Source organism: Macaca nemestrina, chromosome 8, assembly GCF_043159975.1.
Source record: "Macaca nemestrina isolate mMacNem1 chromosome 8, mMacNem.hap1, whole genome shotgun sequence".
Taxonomy (NCBI): Eukaryota; Metazoa; Chordata; class Mammalia; order Primates; family Cercopithecidae; genus Macaca; species Macaca nemestrina.
This window is the reverse complement of record NC_092132.1, coordinates 117,533,939-117,558,556: the sequence shown is the minus strand read 5'-3', so window position 1 is coordinate 117,558,556 and position 24,618 is coordinate 117,533,939. Positions and strand designations below refer to the sequence as shown.

Below are 24,618 nucleotides of genomic sequence, written 5' to 3'. Positions count from 1 at the left end.
TAGGAAGATGGGGAAAAAAAAGGAAAACGAGAAAGAGGAAAAGAGAAAGAAGGAACGTGAGAAGGAAACTCCAACAGTAAAATAAAAAGATTCCCTTCAAACAAGCATGCCCTCTAGAAGTCTTCCTATATTATTAATATTAATGGAATGACAAGGTGTTGATCAACTCTGTAGCATCTATGGGTTTGATGTTTAGTGCATTTATGGGTTAGGTATGTTATACCAACTACCTGCAGAAAAAAATTTTTCTTCTAAATTTAGTTCCAAATATGATCCTATTCTCAAACAATTATCTTATTCCTTTTTGAGATTTTGTGTTGTAGTTAATTATGTAACTGACTGTAATTCTCTATTGCTTTGTGGCTAGAAAATGTAAAACCAAAATTACGGCTTATTTTTAGCAAGTGTATCTATTTTTAGCATCATCCTAAGCACTACTGTACGTTCACATTCTGTTTTTCTGGCTTCTCTGGCATCTCTCTTTTTTTTTTTTTTTCCAGGTAATCTAGCATTTGTGTTTTTATATTCTGCCTTAAATCCTTTCTGTAAATGCATAACTTTTTCTATGAACATGTAATCCTCTCTGTAGATAAATTAAGCCCCTAGCAACAACAACAGTTGTCAACCTTAGTATAAAGAAGAACTAAATGCACAAATAAAGCATCATAATTCATTTCGAAATGGGAAAGAATATTTCAAAAATGGTGTTTGGAATGACTAAATAACTTATTTTGCTATTTTTGCTCATTTTCCTAATGTAATGCAACCTCTAGGGAAAAAAATAAGAAAAACATAAAACATACTGGAAAAGATCAGTTTCTTCATATTTTATATGCATTGTTTATGTGAAAATAAAATAAACCTTTTCCACCACCTTGAGATAAGCTGTATCTTTATCTTTGTTTTCTTCCTTTCCTTATTCCATATTTTATATTGAATATACCATCAAGCATCAAGAATGTACTTTGACATATATATGATGAGAATACAGTTTAGAGATCACTATCATATGAACAAAGAAAACACTGGCAGGAAACACTACACTACCGTCCTAGAAATGTTTTTGGCAGATGATTACCTTGTTTATGTTTTTTTCTGCACTGATCATTTATGGATATTATTGTTTATCTTTTCATGCACATGATACAGTATTTTAAAAGTACAAAGTAAAAACTAAGTTCCTTCCTTACCCCTATCCCCAGAAGCAAGTACCTACTGCCATGAGTTTCTTCCTTCAAAGCTCTGCAAATTCTCAGCAACATTGTCAGATTTATTTTATTTAGGTGTTCAGGCCACTTGGGATACTCTTGTCCTCCCATAATTGTATCTACAAATATAAATTTTGAAATAATGTGTTACTTCTTGTGGCACTTCTTTGTGGAGAGTAGTAAAGTGAATGGCCAGTGAAGCCAGTGGAGGTAAAATTAGATCTGAATTCAGGTTAGTCCATAGATCCTGTCTTCAAATAGGGATACACCCCGCGAGAAAGGGAGGGATGCCAACAGGTTTCTGAGGGGTCAGCAGGTGGAACGGTTCTCCAGCTTTCCTTGGTTCTACTTCCTAACATTGATGAAGCTGCGAACTCCACATGCTCACTTTCCTTTCCCCCACTACCATTTCACAATCCGTTTTTCAAGAGAGGCACTATCATTACCTCCTTTTTAAATGAGGAAATTGACACATATCTCATAGAAATATAATGTAAAAATTATACAGTGGGGATGAAAAATGCTATCTATAGATTTCAATAAACAAGCTAAAACATAAGAATGAGTTAACATTATAATCATTACTGTAGTGTTGTCATTATTACATGAGTTAATAAGTGTAAAATATACATAGGTTGTGCATATAATAAGCATATATAGGTATTGTTATTAATATTTTTATAAAGAAAATATCTCAGGACTTATATCTATAAACATAAACAATGACTAATATTGATGTTGAACCCTGTCTCATTCTAACAATAAGTGATATCTATAAATACCAACATTAATTTGAAAAGTCCATCTCATGGGTGAATGTTTTATAAAATTTTACTTTTTATGTTTTGCAATGATCAGCTTATGTTGTTTAATAAAAATTATCATGACAATTCAATACAGAAAAAAATATACAAAATAATATTTTGAGGCAGATGTCAGGAAATTTAGATTCCCTTTGAGTTTCTTGCACCTATCTTGAGATTTCAAACCTGCTGTCCCATTTTTCCATTTGTTTATTACTGGAAATAATATTTGTTAGAGGCATTAAGCAGTAATTACTAATCAACATGACATTTTATGTTGTAACTAGGATGATCATAAACACAGATTTCTGCTAGTTGTCCTAGTATAATTGTTAATAGAGCCTCTTTTATTCTTAAAAATCTATGTATGGCCAGGTGCAGTGGTTCATGCCTGTAATCCCAGCACTCTGGGAGGCCAAGGCAGGCGGATCATGAGGTCAGGAGTTTGAGACCAACATGGTGAAACCCCGTCTCTACTAAATATGCAAAAATTAGCCAGGCGTGGTAGCGCTCGCCTGTAATCCCAGCTACTCAGGAGACTGAGGCAGAAGTATCACTTCAACTTGGGAGGCAGAGGTTGCAGTGAGTTGAGATTGTGCCACTGTACTCCAGCCTGGGTGACAGAGCGAGACTCTGTCTCTTTAAAAAAAAAAAAAAAAAAGAGTCTATATATTTGGACAATAAATAATATAGTCACCTTGGTTTTAAATGAAAGCAAGTTACAGGTCATTTTCCAAAGAAGAGGAGCCAACAGAGAGAAGACAATTTTGTCTCCTTGATGGCCCCACAGATTAAATTACAGCTTTGATTAGAAAGAACCTTTTTTCTTTGCTTTTGTTTGGTATGCCTCTTTTTCTCTAATTTGCACCCTTCTTCCCCTTTCCTCATGGGTCATGTTCCTTCCTTTTGGTCTCATTTAGCCTTTTTGGAGATGTATATGTTTCATTAGTCTCATGAAGAAAAGTAGCTTTATTCATTAATTCTACATAGATGTATGTGTATATATATATACTTCAGTGTGTGTGTACAATTTATACACACACATATATGTGTAATTAATATCTTCCTTAGCCTTCTTAATTTTAATATGGTTTTTTCCATTTTACCTTAATTTTCCTTTTCTCCCCCTCTAGTCAGTTATGTGAATGTATCACATGCTACACCACCAGTTCAGGATGAGCATTTTCTCATAAACTTTTTCTGATACCCAAACTGCTTCCTCTTACCATCCAAAAGTCCATCCTGTCCAGGCATGATGGTTCATTCCTATAATCCCAGGACTTTGGGAGGCTGAGGCAGTAGAATCACTTGAGCCAAGGAGCCTGAGACCAGCCTGGCAACATAGTGAGACCTCATTTGTACAAAAAATAAAAATATAATTACCCAGGCATGGTGACGCACACCTGTGGTCCCATCTATTTAATTGAGAGGCTGAGGTAGGAGGATTACCTGAGCCCAGGAGGCTGAGGCTACAGTGAGCTGAGACTGCACCACCCACTCCAGCCTGGGCAACAGAGCAAAACCCTGTCTCAACAAAAACAAAACCATAAAAAACAAAAGTCCATCCCAAGCTGAGGAAAGGGAAGTCTGGTTGGGCCCTAAGTTTCTTGAGAGGAATCCCCAAATCCACATTTCCTCTTTGCAAGGAGGTGGGGCAGGGAGAGCTAATTCTAGCCCACAGGGCAAAAAGGATTAATGGGTAATAAACACATTGCTCAATGGTTCTTGTGAAGCTTGCCATTTAAAAATAACATCCTCAGCACAGGTTTTCAGTGGCAGTGGCTCACACTGTTGGCTTTGGCAGAGGGGCCTGGGCTCCTTCCCCCTGGAGCCTCTACCTGCCTCTGTTACCAGCAGTGACTAGTCTTGGACGTCTCATGTACTTGGCACTTACTCTTAATCACTGACCCTGATTGCAGATACCCAGCAGCTCTAGCAGTAACCCCCCTCACGTCTGGCATCCACATTCATGCCTTGTCCATGCTGTCAGTAATCATCCACTTCAAAGCCAGGAAGTGGCTGATCAATGAGGGGCACAGGGGCTTGGTAGAAATGGCCCCTGGAGGGTATGTACCTGATCCATCCCAGGCTGGCACTTGAGGAAAATTCCTCAGTGGTTGGTGGAAGGTGGTGTGGGGGTTGGGCTGGACACTTACCCCTTCCTTTGCAGAAGCAGCGTGATACTTTCCAAACTTATTCTGTCCATAGTTCCCTGAGTCTGTGCCCTAAAGGCTCTGGCTGTACTTGACTTCCTCCTTCCATGATGATGAATTCATCATCGTGTTGATGAATTCACTGGACCACTGGATCTTCCAACACAGTTTGTGTTCTTGACTGGGGCAGCTTTGATAAGTGTCTTTCTGAGATCCAGCTCATCCTTTGCCCTCTGGATGAGCTTGGCCGTGGGCTTGGGTAATATTCGTTGTCAGTCTGGGTATCCCCGTATTCAGGACCAGAGATTCATCATCTCCCTCAACTTAGCCCAGAGGCGCAGGACAGCACCACAAGCCCAGGTTAGGTCCCACTATCTTGCACAGCCTTCACCGTGGAAACAGCCATCTGGGCTGGCCACATTTTCCAGTTTCTTGAGTTGAAATTAATTGTATCAGAATTTTTCCTCGGAGTACTTCTTTGGCTATATCTCAGAGACTCTGGCAAGTAATGCTTTTATTTTTATTGATGCATAATTCATCTTTTAAGTTGTTTAAATTTTAATTTTGATTTCTTGTTTGATTCATGATCTATTTAGAGAAATGTTGTGTGCTTTCACTTTCCTTGGATGGAGGGGTTTTCAATTGGGGATAGAGTGGCTATCTTTTCTACTTTGGTAGAAATTTATGGTCCAAGAATGTCAAAGCTTTTATGATTTCTACTTCACAGAATTTATGGAGAAATTCTTTGTTGCCTAGTACATGATCAATTTTTATTACCATGTAATGGAATTTTGAAAGACTATATATTATCTGTTTGATGTATAAGCAATACTAATTATGTTATATGTGTTTTCCATATCCTTAATTATTTGCTGAATGATTGAAAGGGACATGTTAGAAAGCTTCATTTATAATTTTTTAGTTTTATTGACAGTCATGTATTTCCAGCAGACTTTGAATGATATATTCTTATATGATATCCACTGATATACAAAGTCACCTATTGCATCTTCTTGGTTGATAGTGCCTTTTATCAATATGAAATATCCATTTTTGCCAAATTTTGTATTATTTTTGGCTTTGTTTTGCTTTTGCTGGAATATTTTAGAATGCAATATTAGCATGTAACATTGATCCTCCTGTTTTCATTTTATTCCTACTGGGATATCTTTGCCAAGCTCTCTTTCAATCTTTCTTTCTTATTTCCTCTTAAGTATGTCTCTTGGAAGTGTCATATAGCTGGATTTTTGTTCTTGTGTTGATTTAAAAATACATTTATTTTTTAATTTGCCAGGAGAATGTGATCATTTTCCTTTATGGTGATCTATTTTATTGGTCTTTATATTATAATATTTAGAGATTAAATGTACTGCATAATAGAATATCTAAATATTAGTGGCTTAAACAAACAAATGGGAGATCTGTTAGCAAAGAAAGAGAGAACAGGTATTGGATACACACTAGGAGCTCTGCTAGGGTCTGAATTTCCTATCTCACCAGAGAGGCAGAACTACATGGTGATTGTGAATTTCAGGAGATTTCGGTTCAAACACTCACGCCTCCACTTCCTAGTATGTAATCTTGAGTGAGTTAATTTTTCTAAATTGGAATTCATTCACATAATATGAATATAAAGAAGGTTATAATAACACCCATTAGAGTGTTGCAAGGAGAATTCTATCATAATACATGTAAACCACTCAAGGCAGAGTAAGCACTGACCATTGGCTGATATTTACATTTTTACTTTATTTTTTTTATTACTTTAATTTATTTTTTGGCATCCTCTAATGTGGCTAATTTAATTTTAATAGACTATTATACACATTATGTAAATCAAATGCAGAACAAACTATCTGCCCTATATTTCTCTGTGTATCTTTGTGTGTTTATTGTATCTATATGCTCCTTTTGTATGAGAATAATTGCAGGGGAGGTCAGGTAGCATTATACATGTAGTATGATTCCTTCTTAACGTTTACTTTAAAGTCTAAAATTACACTAAAACCTAATTTTATCAGTTTTATTATGTACCAGTTTTTCTTACATAACATACCATTTCTTTCTGAATTTTTCTTCTTTTTTTTTTTTTTTTTTTTTTAAAGAAGTGCCCATATTCATTTGCCATGGGGAAGTGTGGGTAGTATACTTTCTGAATCTTTGAGTGTCCAAAAATGTGTTTTTTTTTTTTTTTTTTTTTTTTGCTCTTACAAGTAAACAACAATGTGGTTGAGTTTAGAATTCTTGGCTTGCAATCTGTTTTTCCTAAAACTCTGTAAAAGCTGCTCCAGTGTTTTCTAGCACTTAGGGCCACATGCCAGGTACTAAGCTATTGTCTAGCAGCTCCCAATATAGCCTCTCTCCTCTGTTTTGTGAGGCGGGGCCAGAACTCAGCAAGTGTGTCTCTTCTGTAAGCTTGCTCCTAGACTCTGCCAATAGAGAGTATAAGACGAGGCAGGAAGCCTAGAGGTCAGAAAAGGGAGCTGTTTGTTGCTTCTATGTTTTGTGTCTGTTCCTTTCAGTCCCACCTACTCAACAGATTTTTAATCCAATTGTCGTACTTGATTCTTGTTTCCTTTTTTTTTTCTTCCAACATTGCCACAAGCAGCTCACAGCATCACTGCAGAGGCACAATTACCATCTGTGCTGGGATCCTTCCTCTTAGATCTTGAGGACTAAATTCTGATTATTTTATCTTGCCCAAATTCCTATCTAAGGGATGTAGGGAGTCATGCCCTACAAACCGTAAATTCTCATCGATAGGTTTTATTTAACCCTATATATTGTGAGTTACTTTCCAATCTGACTGGCATAACACTATGCCAGAAGAAGAAAGTCAAAATATTTTTACCTCAAAACATGTTTCTTTGCCATATTTTGAATGGCCCTGCAAAGCTGTCCTTTGTGGGGGAATATTTGCATGTGTAAAGAATCTCTATTAACATAGCTAGATCTTTTTCTTCCAGGCCCTCCCAGTCCTAAAGAGCTTAACTAAGAGTCCAGCAAGTTTTAAAGATCTGGATAGGAAACATTTGTCATCTATTGTCTCTAAGGGCAGCTATCATAAGACTTCAGAAGAACCTTGGTCTCCACAGTCTTTTACCTTAACCTGAACATTTCCTTTCTATCAATCCCAGGTCTCCAGACAAACTCAACCAATTGTCAACCAGAAAATGTTTAAATTTACCTATATCCTGGAAGCTCCCCACCACTGCTTTGAGTCCTGCCTTTCCGTACTAAACCAATGTATTTCTTAAATGTATTTGATTGCTGTCTCATGCCTCCCTAAAATGTATAAAACCAAGCTGCACGCTGACCACCTTGGGCACAGGTTCTCAGGATCCCCTGAGGGCTGTGTCATGGGCCATGGTCACTCATATTTGGCTCAGAATAAATCACTTCAAATATTTTACAGAGTTTGACTCTTATCGTCGATAGTCTGAATCCCAACTCCAAAGAGCACCTCTTTTAAACTACTAAATTTTGAGAATTCCAATCTCTTTTTTGTTGATCCCGCAGGCACTGGGGTGCAGAAGCTCACAGTGAGTTACGCCCATATTCCTCTTTTTGCCTTTCTGATCCTCCAATCCTACTTAATAAACTTTTAAAATTCAATTCTCTTAAAATGACTGGTATGACTTCTGCTTTCCCTTTCGGATCCTGATTGATACAGATTAGAAAGGAGAATTACAAAGTCAGTCTTACTCTCTTTAGTTTGCAGATAACCTGTATTTTTATATTTTCCAATATAGAAAAGTATAGACTATCTTCAAAATCTGAAATTTCCCCATGATATGGCTGTGTGTGTGTCTTCTTTCAATGTTTCCTCCCTGACAAGTTTTGGTGGGCCTTTTCAATCTAGACTCAGGTTAGTTTTCAGTTCAGGGAATCACCTTTTGCTTTTTTCTTTAGCTATTCTTTTTTTTTTTTTTTCCTTGGGGGGGTGGGTAGAAGTGTTTGTCTTATCCTTCTAGAATGCCCATTATAGTTGTTTCTCTTGCATTTAACCTCCCTGCCTTTTATTTTTATTTATTTATTTATTTATTTTATGGCGTATCACTCTGTCACCCAGGCTGTAGTGCAGTGGTGCAATCTCGGCTCATTGCAACCTCCGCCTCCCGGGTTCAAGCAATTCTCCTGTTTCAGCCTTCTGAGTAGCTGGGACTACAGGCGCATGCCACCACACTTGGCTATTTTTTTTTTTTTTTTTTTTGTATTTTTAGTGGAGATGGGGTTTCACCATATTGGTCAGGCCTGTCTTGAACCCCTGACCTCAGGGGATCCTCCCACCTTGGCCTCCCAAAGTGCTGGGATTACAAGCATGAGCCACTGTGCCAGGCCCCTGCCCTTTTAATTATAATTTTTATCTCGGTTTTTTTGCTTGGTGGTTTTGGAGAATTCCTTTATTCTAGTTCACTTTCATCAGTAGCCATTCTGCTATTCAGTACCTCCATTGAGATATCAATTTTGTCAGTCACATTCCCTCCTGCCCTAAGACTTCTCTCATTCTCTTATTGTTCCTTCTGATTGTAGGCTGCATTTATTTCATCAGTATAATATCCTCTCAAGTCTCACTAGAAACTCTAATTGTAACTTTAAAATGTTAAATCGTAACAGATTCTGTGTTAACTCTTTCATGAAAGTCACTCCATGTACTTTCTTTGCCTGATCCTCCTGTTTTCCTCTACTTCTCATGAAACAGGCACTCCTCCATGGTATGTTACTATTCCCAAGGTTTAGAGTACTCCTGGTGCCCTTTTTAAAAAGCATTGCATTTTGTTTCTTATCTGAAGACCCCACAACTATCCGCTAACTAAACAGGGGTTTTTAAATCCAGTTGTGAAAATCAAAGTCCCAGGTTTCTATGCGTTTCCTCATAAAGATAAGCGTGGGAAATAAGGCTGAGGCCAGCAACTCTACAAACAAGGCTCTGTCCGGATGAGGTCTCCACTCTTTCAGTTAATTTTTCTTTGATTTCTTTCTAATGTGCTTCCTAGAAAAAGAACTGTTGCCACTAGCCAAGAGGTTCCTTCTCCGGGACTGCTCAGCCTCAGGGTGTCTCCTCTCCGCCACTTTCAGCTGGGTGGCCCCATCTCCAATCCATGGTCTCCATGGCTCAGGTAGAGGGCTTTCTACCCGTCTCTGAACAGTCAGCTCTTCCGGATTTTGCTCCTCCAACCCAGTGAAAAATGTACAGCTCTTCTCAGAATTATCTATCATTTCTACCCGACTCACTGAACAGTGTCAGTCAGAGCCCTAGCATCGGAAAGTACTCATCTTGAGAGTTGGTAAGAATGATTGACAACAGTATAACAGGTTTGAAAAAGGAAAGTGTTATCGGAAGGAAAGAAAACTGCAGGAGAGTTCAGCAATGTTCTTCAGCAAAACAGGACTGAGTGGGCAGCAGGGTGCTTCAGCAAAGCAGGACTGAGTGTGTAGCAACAGGACTGAGTGGGCACCAAGGTGCTTTGACAAAACAGGACTGAGTGTGCAGCAGGGTGCTTCAGCAAAAGAGGACTGATTATGCTGAGATGGATTTTTCCTTAGGGGTGTTTTGGACCTTCAAGCAGGAGCTTATGGGAAATTTGAACCATATTAGCCCATAGGTCTGCATAAATGATTACATTTGTAGACATCGTGGTGCCTTGATGTCAACAAGGGTTGCGCAATGAGTTTTGACATGCATGCAATCCAGAGATGTATAGAAATTCTGGTTACTTGTAAATTTGGGAGAAAGAAACATGGAACCAGATGCCTGCTTTAGGTAATAGGAAAGCCCAATTACTTGTAATTCCTCGGGTAAGGAGTTTTGTCTCTGGAGGGTCTGCTTGATGGGCATCAGGTGATCTTTCCTCTCCTTAGTGTCCACAAAGCTGTCAGCTCCCAGTGCCTTCTTTTGGTTTTAATATATATTTTGCTGTTTGTTTCCTATGATTTCTGGGTAATGTTCTTTGGGTTTGTGGTATTCAATTCTTAGTTTTGACAATTTTTTTTTCTTTTTAAATTTACTTACCTGTTTTTGTTCATTTCCATGGGTTGGGGGGTTGTAAAAGTAAGGCATGTATGCCATCATCTTTCCAGAAATCTGTCAATATATGATTTTTACTTGAACCTTCTATGGGATTTCATAAGAGAAAAAATGTACATAATCATATGTAAATAAAAGTAAAAGGATTTCATTAAAATTATTAATAATTATCAATATGCTGTGGTTAAATGTATATATGTGTGTATAAATACACACAAACACATATATATCTCCACTCCCAACAACTCTTCTGAGCTTCAGACCACAGTTGCAACTGAATATCTGCATGAGACCATCAAACTTAGTACTATCTTCATCAACACTTAACCTAGATTTTTTAAATGGAACTCACAGGGCCAAGCGCCATGGCTCACGCCTGTAATCCCAGCACCTGGGAGGCCAAGGCAGGCAGATCACTTGAGGTCAGGAGTTTAAGACCAGCCTAGCCAACATGGTGAAACCCCATCTCTACTACAAATAGAAAATTAACTAGGTGTGGTGGCAGGTGCCTGTAATCACAGCTACTCAGGAGACTGAGGCAGGGGAATTGCTTGAAATAGGAAGGCGGCAGTTAAAATGAGCCGAGATTGCGCCACTGCACTCCAGCCTGGGCAAAAGAGAAAAACTCCGTCTCAAAAAAACCAAAAACAAAACAAAAATGGAACTTACAATAAGAGCTGAGACGCCAGCACTACCACATACAAAGCTCTTGAAAGAAAACCAGTTGAAGCTCCTAACCTCTTACCCAATCACTTGTAAACTAGGGTAAATTTGAAATAGAAGAGCATTTTTGGAAGGGACTCTGCTGTTGGAGAAATGTGAGGGTACTTTCCTCTCATCTCAAACGTAGGACAGGAAGCTGAAGAGGGACCACTCAGAAATCTCAATTTGCCTTCCTTGGAACTTTGGGAGCACAGAGGACAGGTCTGTGCCTCCTCTGTGGCTCACTGTTGGCTAGCTGCTTTGTGTCAGACGAGTTGCCACCCAGGACATAATCTGTCCCTTCCAGTGTTTGTTGGAGCAAAGAAAACTTAAGAGTTTCCATGGGCCAAACATGAATCACAGGGGAGAGACTTCTATAACCAGCTGAACGGGGGATCTGGGAGGATAAGGGTTCCTGCGGAAAATAGGAGGGTAGGAAGTAGCGAGAGAAGAGTGGCTGTGAGAGAACAGGCTTCACAGAAATAAGGGAACCACAAATCAAAAAGATTGTCTTCCCTCTTCCCCTTCTTCCCCTTGCATTTTCCCCCTTTATTTTGCTTTGTTTTATTTTCAAAGAATTTCACTTCTAACATATCAGATGATTTGCATATTAATTATCTTCATTTGTCATCCAGGCTGTGATGTCCATGAGGGGGCAGGGATCTTTGTGTATGTTGCTCACTGATGAACAGAAGAGTACTTGGGTCACAAGAGGAGCGAGAGAAATCTTTGTGGAATTTGAACATGAATTCAGTTGGAATCTCCAAAGAACAATGGGACCACCATGAAAGTAAACATTAAAGACCTTTCATGGCCAGAGAGCCCCAGGGTGTGAGCACCATGATCTAACACCAGTCAGAGAAGCAAGTTCTTTCTCTCATCTCCCTTTTCTGATCCCTCCCCAGATGGAGCTACAATTCTGGAGAGGTCAGTGCTGGCCTAGTCAGCAGAATCCAGGAATAACAACCTAGAAATGGTTAATAGAGATGAAACCGAGTCCTTTCACAATATACATAGCCCACCCAAGGAATATCTGAGCTAAAATTAAGAGAAGATTTAATCCTAAATAAAAATCCAGAGTTTCATTATTAGAATTACACTGGACTGAACATGTTCAAGAGCTGGATCATTTGGAAACAAGAAATAACTGGAGGAATGTTAAATTACCTAAAATTAACCTGAAATGCATTAAGGCCGCCAACGGTTTCATCCAAACACCCTCAGGGCTTTGAATGGACAGTTTCTAATTGCATTCCCCGAGTTATCCCTGTTTTACCGAGGCACTGGCATAGGAAAAAACCCCCTTCTTCTCACTTGCAGCATTTTCGCTACTGGGAAAATTCTGGCTATACTTTAGGGAATACATGTCTGTAATTTTTTCTATAGTATAACCAGCAATTCAAATCCAGGGTCTATTTCCCATAACCCCTTCTTTTCTAGCGTGTGATAAGTTGCATAATGCCTATTAAGCACTTAATAGATGTTTGATGAGTGAATAAGTGATCACAAGATAGGGCCTCTTGAGATCAAAGATTAAAAGCCTCTAGAAGTGCAAGAAGAACAAACTGTGTATTCTGAAATGTATGCAAGTGAAAATTAAGTAAGTAAAATGGGTGCATATTCATTTTTTTAATAGTCAGGAAAGGTCCAATCATGTTTTCTTGAATCAGCCAGGCGTGGTGGCTCAAGCCTGTAATCCCAACACTTTGGGAGGCAGAGGCAGGCGGATCACTAGGTCAGGAGATCGAGACTATCCTGGCAAACACGGTGAAACCCTGTCTCTACTAAAAATACAAAAAAACTAGCCAGGCGTGGTGGTGGGCGCCTGTAGTCCCAGCTGCTCAGGAGGCTGAGGCAGGAGAATGGCGTGAGTCCGGGAGGCGGAGGTTGCAGTGAGCTGAGATCGCATCACTGCACTCCAGACTGGGCAATAGAGCCAGACTCCGTCTCAAAAAAAAAACTTTTCTTGAATCGATAAATGAATGAATGAATGAATGAATACTAACATAAGTGAATATGTGAATAAATGGCTGTACATGCACAGGCACAGTAAAAAGAGAAAACAAGCTTTTGTCGATGTTGTTTAATGCAAATAAAGTGGATTTAGACATTTGTTCCTGTTTTTCATTTTCAGGTGATCCTTGTCTTTGTACTAAGCATTGGGTCTCTTATTATCTATTTCATCAATTCTGCTGAGTGAGTACAATGTCCAGCCATGCTTGTCTGCTATATCAGTACATTGCTCGGCTAATTTGGAATTTTCTCCTCAGGAATAATGCTTAATATACTTTCACACACACATGCACGCACACACACAAGCTTATAAAGAATGATGTGTTTGGCCTCTCCCAGTAAGCACTAAGCCCAGCTCTGCAAAATATACAAGAGTTTCCTTGTATCCTGCCACCTTCCACTGCTAGGGGTCAGGGTGGTCTGCAACCCCCACCCCAGATTTATTCTGGAGTCTCTGGGACACCAGCCTTCAGCTTTCTTTCCCTCACTTAGGCCACTCATAAAGATTTTATATGTCTTTGGTTTCCTTGGGTGTTGGAGCAGAAACTTTTGGTTTCCTTGGGTGTTGGAGCAGAAACTCTGTTGTAGTTTCAGGGTTTCTCATAGGTTTCAGGCAACTTCGGATGGTATTAAGAAAGGAAAATGCCAGCCCTCACCTGCGACAAAGAAGCGAATTGTTGCCTGCTGTCTCTGAAAGCATCCCCTTCTTATTGCTCAGGGTTAGGGCAGCTATTTTGGACAAAGCCCACTCTACTCTGAATTCCATGTCAATCACCTGGGAATTATATTGGATTTCTAGCTAAAATGGACTTGGGATTGCAGGGCCGCAGAAAGCCAGACAACTTTAGAGAACCTAGGGAAACTGGTTGTCTTTGCATTGTACATTCCTAAGAGATCTTTTAGGAGATTTTCTTTGAAATTGGTTCAAATCAATCCATTTGACCTAGAGTATCTCTGTATCAGAAGAGAATAAAGTCGAAATATACTGACTAGATAGATGATCTTGCAAACCAGGAAGAGCTCCCTCATCTCTCTGGCTCTGAATCCCCATTGTTAAAATGGAAATAGAACCAATACATCCTACGAAAGAAATTGTGGGTAATTTTTCTGTTATTTCCAGTGCCATGGGCAGTCCACTGGTTTTGTTCATGCATTCCTCTACTCCCAAAAGAAAAGTTAATTTCCTTGAGATCTGAACTTAAGTATCTGGATTCACGGTGAATAAAGAAAAATTTTCCTATTCTTTCCCTTTAGTTGATCTTATATAGACATCACTTTTAAAATGTTCATCTTCACAAACTGTCCTTCTTTCTTTCCCAGCCCTGTTGGAAGCTGTTCATCATACGAAGATAAAACCATTCCTGTTGATTTGGTTTTCAATGCTTTCTTCAGTTTCTATTTTGGATTGAGAGTAAGTACCTACTGAAAGTGGGAGTGAATATCCAAACACCGCAGGCACAACATACAGAGAACTAACTGTGTCTCAGTTAGTCCTACAATCTGCCTGAGTTTTCAAACTCTAAAGATAGATCATCTGTGCCCTAACTTGCTAAATATATACTGATCCCTAAAAACTCTTTCTCTTGCACGTGAAACCCTAAACCAGGTTAAAAGTTCCAATACAGCATGAAAGTGATTCTTTTGTTAAATGCCATCATCGTGTTCCCATGGCCTCCTTACTGGCTTCCCATCTTTACTAATAAAGTCAAACGAGCAGAACTTGAGTAGCAAGTCTCTGGAGATGTCCTTGGCTCCACTGGTGGCATGCCTGCAATACAACTGTGGAAAATAACTTTGTATCTTTATTTCATTTTGTTACACTCATTTGTTAAATATTTCTCTCTCTCTAGAGGTATTTATTAAGACCTTTTCTAGATCTAGATTTCAATCTCTTTATTCATTCCTTGTTTGTGGGAGACTAATGTGTGTATATAAAATATACACATATATGTATGTATATATAGGCATGCTATATATAAAAACATATCTTTTTTTTTTTTTTTTAAGACAGGATCTTGCTTTGTCACCTAGGCTGGAGTACAATGATGCATTCTTCGCTCACTGCAACCTATACCTCCCAGGTTCTAATGGTTCTCCTGCTTCAGCCTCCTGGGTAGATGGGATTACAGGTGCCTGCAACCATGTCCAGCTAATCTTTGTATTTTTGGTAGAGACAGGGTTTCACCATGTTGGTCAGGCTGGTCTCAAACTCCTGACCTCAAGCTATCTGCCTGCCTTGGCCTCCCAAAGCATCCACATAGCATATAAATATACGTGTCCGTGTATATGTAAAACAGAAGGAGATCAAGGCTTCAGCTGATAAGTAAAATGTAGCTGAATAATGCTGTCTCTTGTGTTCCTTTAAAATTCTTGAGGGTAACAGAATTTGTGTTATTCTGTTTCCGTTTCATAGTTTATGGCAGCTGATGACAAGATCAAGTTCTGGCTGGAGATGAATTCTATCGTAGACATCTTTACCATCCCACCAACCTTTATTTCTTACTATTTGAAGAGCAATTGGCTAGGTAAGTGTGCTGTGGGAACTGGTAGCAATATCTATGAAAAAATAAAAACTCAACATTCATTTATAAGTATCTATTTTTCATTTTTGCTTAATGCCTGACTGTCATTTTAAAAACCCCTCACCTTAATAGTATGGTTTTGCAATACACTTGCAGAAACCTTTTAACTTTAACACTTTGCAATGCAGCAGGCACACAGTAGGTGTTCAATAGGTGTTGATGGAATTGACTGCATTTGTCATGTGAGAGGCAAGGTACCAACATCTCATTCCCCTCATGACACCTTTATGCTGGGATCCCACAGGACCTGGGGGAGGTGAAAAACCTCCCTTTGTCTTTAAAAGCTAATCATCACCTCCATATGTACTATGGCATTTTAGAGAATTATTTAATTAATTGTTTTGTCTTTAAGGTGAATGTGTTGACAGTGCATGGACATTATGTAGCTTTTATCAGTTTCATAAAATAAATATGAATTCCATTCCTTGCTAACATTATCATACCACCTAAAGTAAAGTATTATACAAACATTGTGAAGCATATCATAGAGACTGTAATGTCAGGAGTTTAAGTGGTTAAGGGAAAATTTGCTCTCTGTTCTAAAGAAGGGTTAAATAGAGTAAAATGAATAGTCCCCATAATATGTCAGGCATGCTTCTACATGCTTGATAGGGATGCTACAACTCTGTGAGGTTGGTACTATTATAATAGTAACATTTTACATTTTACATTCCCATCTTACAGATAAGGAACTAGAGACGGTGAGGGGATTGCCTTAGGTTACAACAGTGTCAGGGCTAGTATTTGAACTACAGCTTAAGCTGTTACACCTATAACAGAACAGATTTGGAACATGTCAAGAAGAAAAAGAATGTAAGCAATTCCAATGATGTTATAACGTAGGCTCCCTCTGGGGTGACCCTCTGATTTTGGCAGCTTTCTTCTTTCCACTGGTTTGTAGGTTTAAGGTTCCTAAGAGCATTGCGGCTGCTAGAACTCCCTCGAATCTTGCAAATTCTACGAGCCATCAAGACCAGGTAAATAGCCCTGACCGAAGTACTGCTTACTTACTAGTTTGGATTAGAAAATGAATGTATTAACTGGACCTTAAACTCAATGCATTTCTTATCAGAATTTCAGTGCAAAGATCATGAAATCTCTCAGCTGCCAAAATATTATTTGTTCACATTCTCCCATTATATTGCATCTTAAACTAGCTGAAAACTTTGCAATCATTTTAAATAGCTGGTTTAGTCTTTGTTTTGTAAAGCTATGGTGTATAAGTTTATTTAGGTTTTAATTCTAGGTCCCTCCACCAAAAAAAAAAAAAAGTCAAAACAATTCAGAGGCATTGGTTCCATATATTTGCTTTAACAACGCATGTCTCTCCTGGCTAGGTAAAGAAAAAGAAATAATTCTTCAGGCGTTAAAGTATAAAACAATTCCTTGAAGCATATGTTACCCAGTAGCAGCCAGCAGTGAACTATTGCTTGCAGAAATATAGCCACCTAAGTATTTCCAGACAACAAGAACACAATCCAAACTGCCTTTGAGCAGCAATACTTGTAAAGTTTTGAGCAGTTTGATCTGTTACCCACTCAAAATCTCCATGCCTTGACAGTCAAACTAGAAGCATCAAATATTAGAGGCCAGGTGGATTTCATTTCTATGTGTTTATGAATTATGGAGAAGCTGGAGGAGGAAAGGCTGCTCCTGTGTGACAGGTGGTCCTGCCTGAAAACCAGAGAGATCTCAGCTAAACTCTAGGACTCTCCTTAGGTGACAAGGGCCCCTCTCATCCTTCTTCACTTGAAGACCCTGTTATCAGTTCAGCAGCCTGAGTGACTTTATATTTTTGTGTTCTGTTCAGAATTTTATTTTGCAAACGTGCTCCCTGGATTTCTACTCCCTGGATTCCTGGCATAATGCATTGCATATTATTATGTTGGACAATACAACAATCTCTATGATCCACATGTAGCATATTTTAAAAGTGATACGAGGCTAGTGGATATCGCAGCAAAATTCAGACTTTCCAAACAAGTATATGTAACTGGGCGAGTTTTAAAGCTGTGTTTCTCAACCTCTAATGTGTATGTGAATCAAGCAGAGAATCTTGTACCAACGCAGATTGAGAGATCGGGGCAGGGACTGGGATGCTGCATTTCGAATACGTTCTCGGGTAACGCCATTCCTTCTGGTCCATGAGCCACACTTTGTGTAGCAACATCTTAGAGGATGAGGTGTTTATGTTGTTCTGGAATCTGTTAGACCCAACAGCTCTTTGTCTTTCTTCCTCTAGTAACTCAGTGAAGTTTTCCAAACTATTGTCAATAGTTCTCAGTACCTGGTTCACAGCTGCAGGATTCATTCACCTGGTAAGCATCTCATCACAATTCCTAGTGGTGTCTGTTGTTACCAGCATCCGTTTTTTGAAAAATGGAAGGGAACCTGCTGAGCCCCTGTCTCCACCACTGTAAGCCAGTTAGAGGTGTGTCTTTCTACTTCCCATTTTCAGGTTTTCTTTACCCTCATATTCTCACAACTATGCATATCCTACAATCAAGGTGTCTCTGTTTCCTCTTCCAACTTTCAAAACCTACTCTTAGGGAAAGACCCAGTAAGCTCCAAAAGTATCAGCAATAAGTAAAATGTATCACTGTATCTTCATAAGAGTTCTAGCATTAAAAAAAATTAAAAAGTGAAGGAAATGAAGCCAGTTACAGGATTTCAGACTTATAAATGCTGGAGACATATGAGGGAGGAGTTACTGTTGCAAAGGGAAGTTTGGGGGCTTTTTTGATCCTCCTGAAATCAATCTGTAAACCTAGCTGCCTCCTTTGCCTATAGGAAAGGCTGGTTCTTATCCCACGTAATAAGAAATCTAGGAAATGGATCTCAACCATAGGAAAGGAACTCCTGGACCTTACTTTTTGAGGACAGTTGAGGAGCAGTCATTAGCAAATACAGAAATTGATGGGAAATGTTAAAAGCCTGCAAAAGCCTTTGAGATAAACAAAACAGAATTCATAACAGGTCTTTTTTTATCTGAGCCCTTCTCTCAAAATTAATGTAAGACAATAACAATTTAAAAATACACTAAAAAGTTACCATTGTTCAATTCAACAAGAAAAATGTCAAATGCAAACAAGGATATGAACCTTCAAGAAATCTGAAGCTCTCTACGTCCTCGACAGCACTCAGGAAGGAAAGAGATTGTCCTGAAGTGTCACAGCAGTAAAGGCTGATTCCTGGATTTAGAGAATTGAACCTTCGAGTCCTGGACCCACCAGGGGACAAGTAGACATTAGTGTCCCTTTAGAAACCTCATGGCCACCACAGGATGCTAAAGGAAAAGTCATTAGGGCTTTTTTCTTTTTCCTTTAATAGCTGTTTCAATGAGAAGCTCGAAGCCTAAATGTGGCCTACAAGCATATTATTATATTTGACCTAATTATGTTTCAATTTTTTGTTTGCTATTTTTTGTCACTTGCTGACTTTTATGAAGAGCTCAGATAAAAATCAGAATTTCTGAATTCTTCAGGAAAATATAAGGTTCTAATAATCCCACTCTCCCAAGGCCACCAACAGCTATAGCTGAAGAATAGCTTCATATCACAAGGTCAAGAGATCGAGGCCATCCTGGCCAACATAGTGAAACCCCATCTCTACTAAAAATACAAAAATTAGCCAGGCGTGGTGGCATGCATCTATAGTTCCAGCTACTCAGGAGGTAGAGGCAGGAGAATTGATTGAACCCAGGAGGCACAGGTTGCAGTGAGCCGAGATCGTGCCACTGCACTCCAGCCTGGCAGCAGAGCGAGACTCCATCAAAAAAAAAAAAAAATCTTCTCCCTATGTACAGCAGGTGCTCTTGGGTTTAACACAGTCTCTGCCAGGCCTACTTGAATCATTGTAGTTTTGCTCCACTTCTCTAAGGATGTGAGCATGTTTCCCTGCTGGACATCTGGTCTCCCAGGAAAGGAGACCTCCAGCAAGGAAGTAAGCACAGAAAAGAGGAGAAGCAATCAGATGACATGTGAATTAAATGGTGCCACTTTGAGCCATACCAATTTCTAGAACATTAAAAACCTAGAAGAACTATATCCCAGAGCAAAGAGGATAGCAGATTTTATTGAGGGGATATTTGAAATGACAAGCCAAAATAAAAGCTATGGTTGTCCTAACTCACCATCTTCCCATTCTCATACTATCCTTCAGCTAAAAGATGATATCATTCAAAGATTAATATTAACTAGAAATGAATCAATATGGCACCTGTGCCTAAATTTTGCTAAAAACAACAAGAAGGTGTATTGGAAAGCGAGAGAAACATTAGCATAATAGAAGTTACAAAATAAAACAGTTATGAGAGCAACAATTAAGATAATTTGCCCAAGGGAACAAAGGAAAAGCTAAGGAAAAAAGCCATTTGTATTTAAAAAAATAAATAATTTTTTTAGAAAAACTGAAAATGATCCTTCACAGAATATTTATACGGTTTTAACTGAGGGATTATTAAACAATAGAAGTAATTGAAAGTGGGCCAAAAGACATCAGAGAAAAATAACAAGAAGAGTATTACAGAGCTAAAAACCACATTAGAGGGAACCAAAATGTAATACATTTGACAAAATCACATTCAGAAACATGATGGACAGGACTGGAGCAAAAATCTTGACATGGAAAATAACAGAGATACTCAAATGGTTGTAAAAAAGAAACGTGAAAGTGGGACAATATTGATTCAACCTACTGTAAGTATCATTAGAGTATTACAGAAAATAATAAATGGTGCCAGAAAAGTGTTTTAGAATAAGGTGTTGAATCTGGAGATTAAAGGATAGACTGTATTCCAAGAAAGATAATTCTAAGATATTAATTCTAATCATATATTGGAGCAGTTACAGACATTCAGGGATAAAAAGATAATCCAAGCAGAACAAAACAAGATTTATACAGGGGGGGAACCAATGAGACCAGCTTCAGGTTTCTTGGCAATATAGATCAATACCAGAAGATGATACAGCAGTGTCTATAAAGTTTGCATAAAAGAAAGTGTAACCTGTCTTGTCATTTTAAGCATGCAAGGGGTAACGCACCAGTGAGCTTCTTTTGAATCTGTATTAATAGCTTAATGATAAAATTCAGCCACATAGGAGATGAATGAAAAGAGAATTCAAGAATGGGGAAGGCATGGTAAGAAGTAGTGGTAGTGGCTGGGCACGGTGGCTCACCCTTTTAATCTCAGCACTTTGGGAGGCCACGGCAGGCACATCATTGGAGGTCAGGGGTTCGAGACCAGCTTGGCCAACATGGTGAAACCTCATCTCTACTAAAAATACAAAAATTAGTTGGGTATGATGGCAGGTGCCTATAATCCCAGCTACTTGTGAGGCTGAGGCAGGTGCATCACTGGGGGGCAGGAGTTCGACACCAGCCTGGCTAATGAAGCCTCATCTCTACTAAACATACAAAAAAATTAGCTGTGCATGGTGGCATGCACCTGTAATCCCAGCTACTCGAGAGACTGAGGCAGGAGAATCACTTGAATCTGAGAGATGGAGGCTGCAGTGAGCTGAGATCATGCCACTGCACTCCAGCCTGGGTGACAGAGTGAGAATCGATCTCAAAAAACAAACAAACAACAACAAAAAAAAAACCATGATATTTTGGTCAGGCTGCTTGGCTCATGACTGTAATCCCAGAGCTTTGGGAGGCCAAGGAGGGGCGGATCACGTGAGGTTGGGAATTCAAGACCAGCCTGGCCAACATGAGGAAACCCTGTCTCTACTAAAAATCGATAAATTAATCAGGTGTGGTGGCAGGCACCTGTAATCCTAGCTACTTGGGAGGCCGAGGCAAGAGAATTGCTTGAGCCCAGGAAGTGGAGGTTGCAGTGAGCCGAGATCATGCCACTGCACTCCAGCCTGAGTGACAGAGCAAGACTTCTCTCAAAAACAAAACAAAAAAGTAGTGGTAGTGATTACTGAATGGATATAAAATAGAGCTAAGACATAATCAAGGTAATTATCACTACAGAATAGAATGTAGATGCACAAAGTAAAAGTAATATAGCTAATATAAATGTTGATGGGCAGGTAAGAGAAGATGAGAGAATGTCCTCATATTCTTCTTCCTAATGTATCTCATCTAAAGTTGAAACAAAGTTTAAAATAATAAGAATTCAGTTTTGAAATATGTGGTTAAAGTAGATAATGATTCAGTCTGATAACATTAGTCCGTAATACTTTACCTTAACTGTATTTCCCACCTTGGACTGATGGGTCAACGCTAACATGGTTAAGAGGAAGAACAATGTGAATAAGTAGACCCACAGAAGGCTGCCAACTCCCTTCCTCCATAAACTAAAGAGATACTGAGGAAGTGGAAAGGGATTTGAAACACCAAATTATTACTCCCAAGGACAATGAGTTAAATTTTAAAGCCTTCTTTAAAAAATTGTAAAGGATATTTCCAGATTAAAATAAATTTAGTTTTACTTTGTACATATTGTGCAGGGATAATATTGAATCCCTGTACTACGAGTTGTAAGAGACACTATGGGATTTTAGCTTAAAGGGAACTCTGCAAATAAATATGAATGATTTAAATCTGTGTGACTTAAATTTGGTTTTCTTGTAATGTACGTCTTGGAAAATAGTGAAGACTCCAGAAGTCAGTGACTTTGCAACAGTATCCACTATCAGCCATAAGACTTAAGAACAGACATATAATCCCATTCTTACTTTGGAGTGGAGTATTATAGGGGTCCACACTCTTAACCTATTCATTAAATTTAAGAAAGGGTCAGCACTTGGCACATCACTTTTAAAAAGGGAACAAATATCTGAGCAAACTGCATGGTTTCTAATTTCCATCCTAGTTCTTGAAAACAAAACAAAAAGCCCACTTCCCCCAGTTAGACATCTCTAAGATTTTATCATCTTTTGTGCTAAATAGAAATGTAAACATCTAGAAAATATGTGAGGTGAGGAGGAAAAAAGGTCTAAAAAGAAAAAACAAAAAAAAATTTTATTATAAGCTATATATGTATAAATGTATGTTATATATATGTTACATAATATTTTACACATATTTATAATAAATTTATATATGATATAAATGTCTAAGTTACTTCATTTATCTAATATAAAAAAAGCTGATACATTTAGTTTTCTTGAAAGGTGAAGACTCAAAGAAAAAATCAGAAGAAAATATTTTTAAAGGTTTTTTTTTTTTTAATCAACAAAAAGACCATTGTGCAAAGAGATAAACAACTTGGAAAATTGGTTTGTTTTTCCATAGACAACAGCATTCTATATGCTTAAGCTTACTGAAATGAAGTGCTCATTTAAGCGCTTCTTTCTTTAATGATAATCCTAATCTGGTTTAAAAGTGAGAATATGTTATAATTGCTCAGTCTGAGAGCCTTTGGAGTCCCCTGGCTCCAGGATGCAATGCTTGCACCTACTTGAAAAGAGAGCACAGAGGCATCTGTGCCCTGTGGAGCTTTTCAAATGCTGTCCTGCAGCTACAAGCCCCCTCAGATTTCGGCAATGATCACAATTAAGGAAACCAAGACTTTACACTCACTACCCGTGATTTACAAACTCTTCCATTTATGTAAACTCTTCATAGCAACCTGAAAGCCATTTGGTATTTCATTTGGATTGAATGAAGTGCAATTAATCTCGTGTTTTGCCTATTCTTTAAAACTCTTCTCTTGGATTCTATTCAGAGACGTTTCCTGAGTCTTCTCTCTTTGGACAGGTGGAAAATTCTGGTGATCCCTGGCTCAAAGGTAGAAATTCACAGAATATATCATATTTTGATTCAGTTTACCTGGTCATGGCAACAACGTCAACTGTTGGCTTTGGAGATGTGGTAGCCAAGACATCCTTAGGACGGACATTCATCATATTCTTCACACTGGGGAGTTTGGTGAAGAGTATTTTTAATATATTTTGAATATAGTTACATAAACCAGAAAATATTTGGTTAGTGGTAATCAATGAAGCAATATAGGTTTAAGAGTGAATGTTGCATTACTTGGGGCACGTGTCAAGGGCAAATGAAAACATGCACAGATCCCGTATTTTCCAAACTGCATCACCTGGAGCTCAGGATAAAATTGCTCGGTTTCCAGGGATGAAGGATGGTAGACAAAAGAAGCAGACTTTCCTGATTAAGCTCTACATTGATTTGAGCAAACCTATCTTCCTTCATAGTTTGCCCATCAAACTAAAGTCTTTCTTCTAGAGGAAGGCTATTTGAGATTTGATCTGAAGAAAATTCCATTCCTCCCAGCTCAAATGAGTAACCTTTCACTAAAACAGCGTTTAACTTTAGAGATGTGAACATCTGTGCCTGGCTTACGGGTGTAGCAAAGGCAAAAGCCTTCTTTTCTTTTAGTGACTTTCATTTCAATTCCTTAAATTCCACAACAGAGTTCTCCACTCCACTTATTTGATACCTACGCATCCACGGTCTCACATGCCTTTTTTTCAGTCATTGTCTCTTAACCCTCCTCTGTCCCATATGCTTTCATTTTTCCAAGCTCCAAATAGAATAAAGTCAGTGAGAAGGGAAGTTTTAAGTGATAAAAGGAGGGCGGCCGGGCGCGGTGGCTCATGCCTGTAATCCCAGCACTATGGGAGGCCAAGGCGGGCGGATCACGAGGTCAGGAGATCGAAACCATCTTGGATAACACAGTGAAACCCCGTCTCTACTAAAAATATAAAAAATTAGCCAGGCGTGGTGGCGGGCGCCTGTAGTCCCAGCTACTGAGGCTGAGGCAGGAGAATGGCGTGAACCTGGGAGGCGGAGCTTGCAGTGAGCCGAGATCACGCCACTGCACTCCAGCCTGGGCGACAAAGCGAGACTCCATCTCAAAAAAAAGTAATTAATTAATTAAAAGCAGGGCTGGGCACAGTGGCTCAGGCCTGTAATCCCAGCATTTTGTGAGTCCAAGACAGGCGGATTACCTGAGGTCAGGAGTTCCAGACCTGTTCGAGACCAGCCTGGCCAACATGGAGGCACCCCATCTCTACTAAAAATACAAAAATCAGTCAGGCCTGGTGGCAGGCACCTGTAGCCCCAGCCACTTGGGAGGCTGAGGCAGGAGAATCGCTTGAACCTGGGAAGTGGAGGTTGCAACGAGCTAAGATCTCGCCACTGCACTCCAGC

The 24,618-nt window shown here is 39.0% G+C and overlaps 1 protein-coding gene across 4 annotated transcripts in view; it reads left to right on the top strand.

Moving 5' to 3' along the window:
- The window catches only part of LOC105476597 (potassium calcium-activated channel subfamily U member 1), a 166,682-nt gene that overhangs the window by 8,627 nt on the left and 133,437 nt on the right, over positions 1-24,618 (top strand). For 3 of the 4 annotated variants that reach the window (XM_071068397.1, XM_071068396.1, XM_071068394.1), the window contains exons 3-8: positions 13,029-13,090; positions 14,228-14,318; positions 15,321-15,432; positions 16,391-16,466; positions 17,732-17,807; positions 23,203-23,373. In XM_071068397.1, coding sequence (XP_070924498.1) covers positions 13,029-13,090; positions 14,228-14,318; positions 15,321-15,432; positions 16,391-16,466; positions 17,732-17,807; positions 23,203-23,373 — 588 coding nt within the window. Of the gene's footprint in view, positions 1-13,028; positions 13,091-14,227; positions 14,319-15,320; positions 15,433-16,390; positions 16,467-17,731; positions 17,808-23,170; positions 23,374-24,618 lie in introns of all 4 variants that reach the window. The other variant, XM_071068395.1, reaches the window with a different exon arrangement.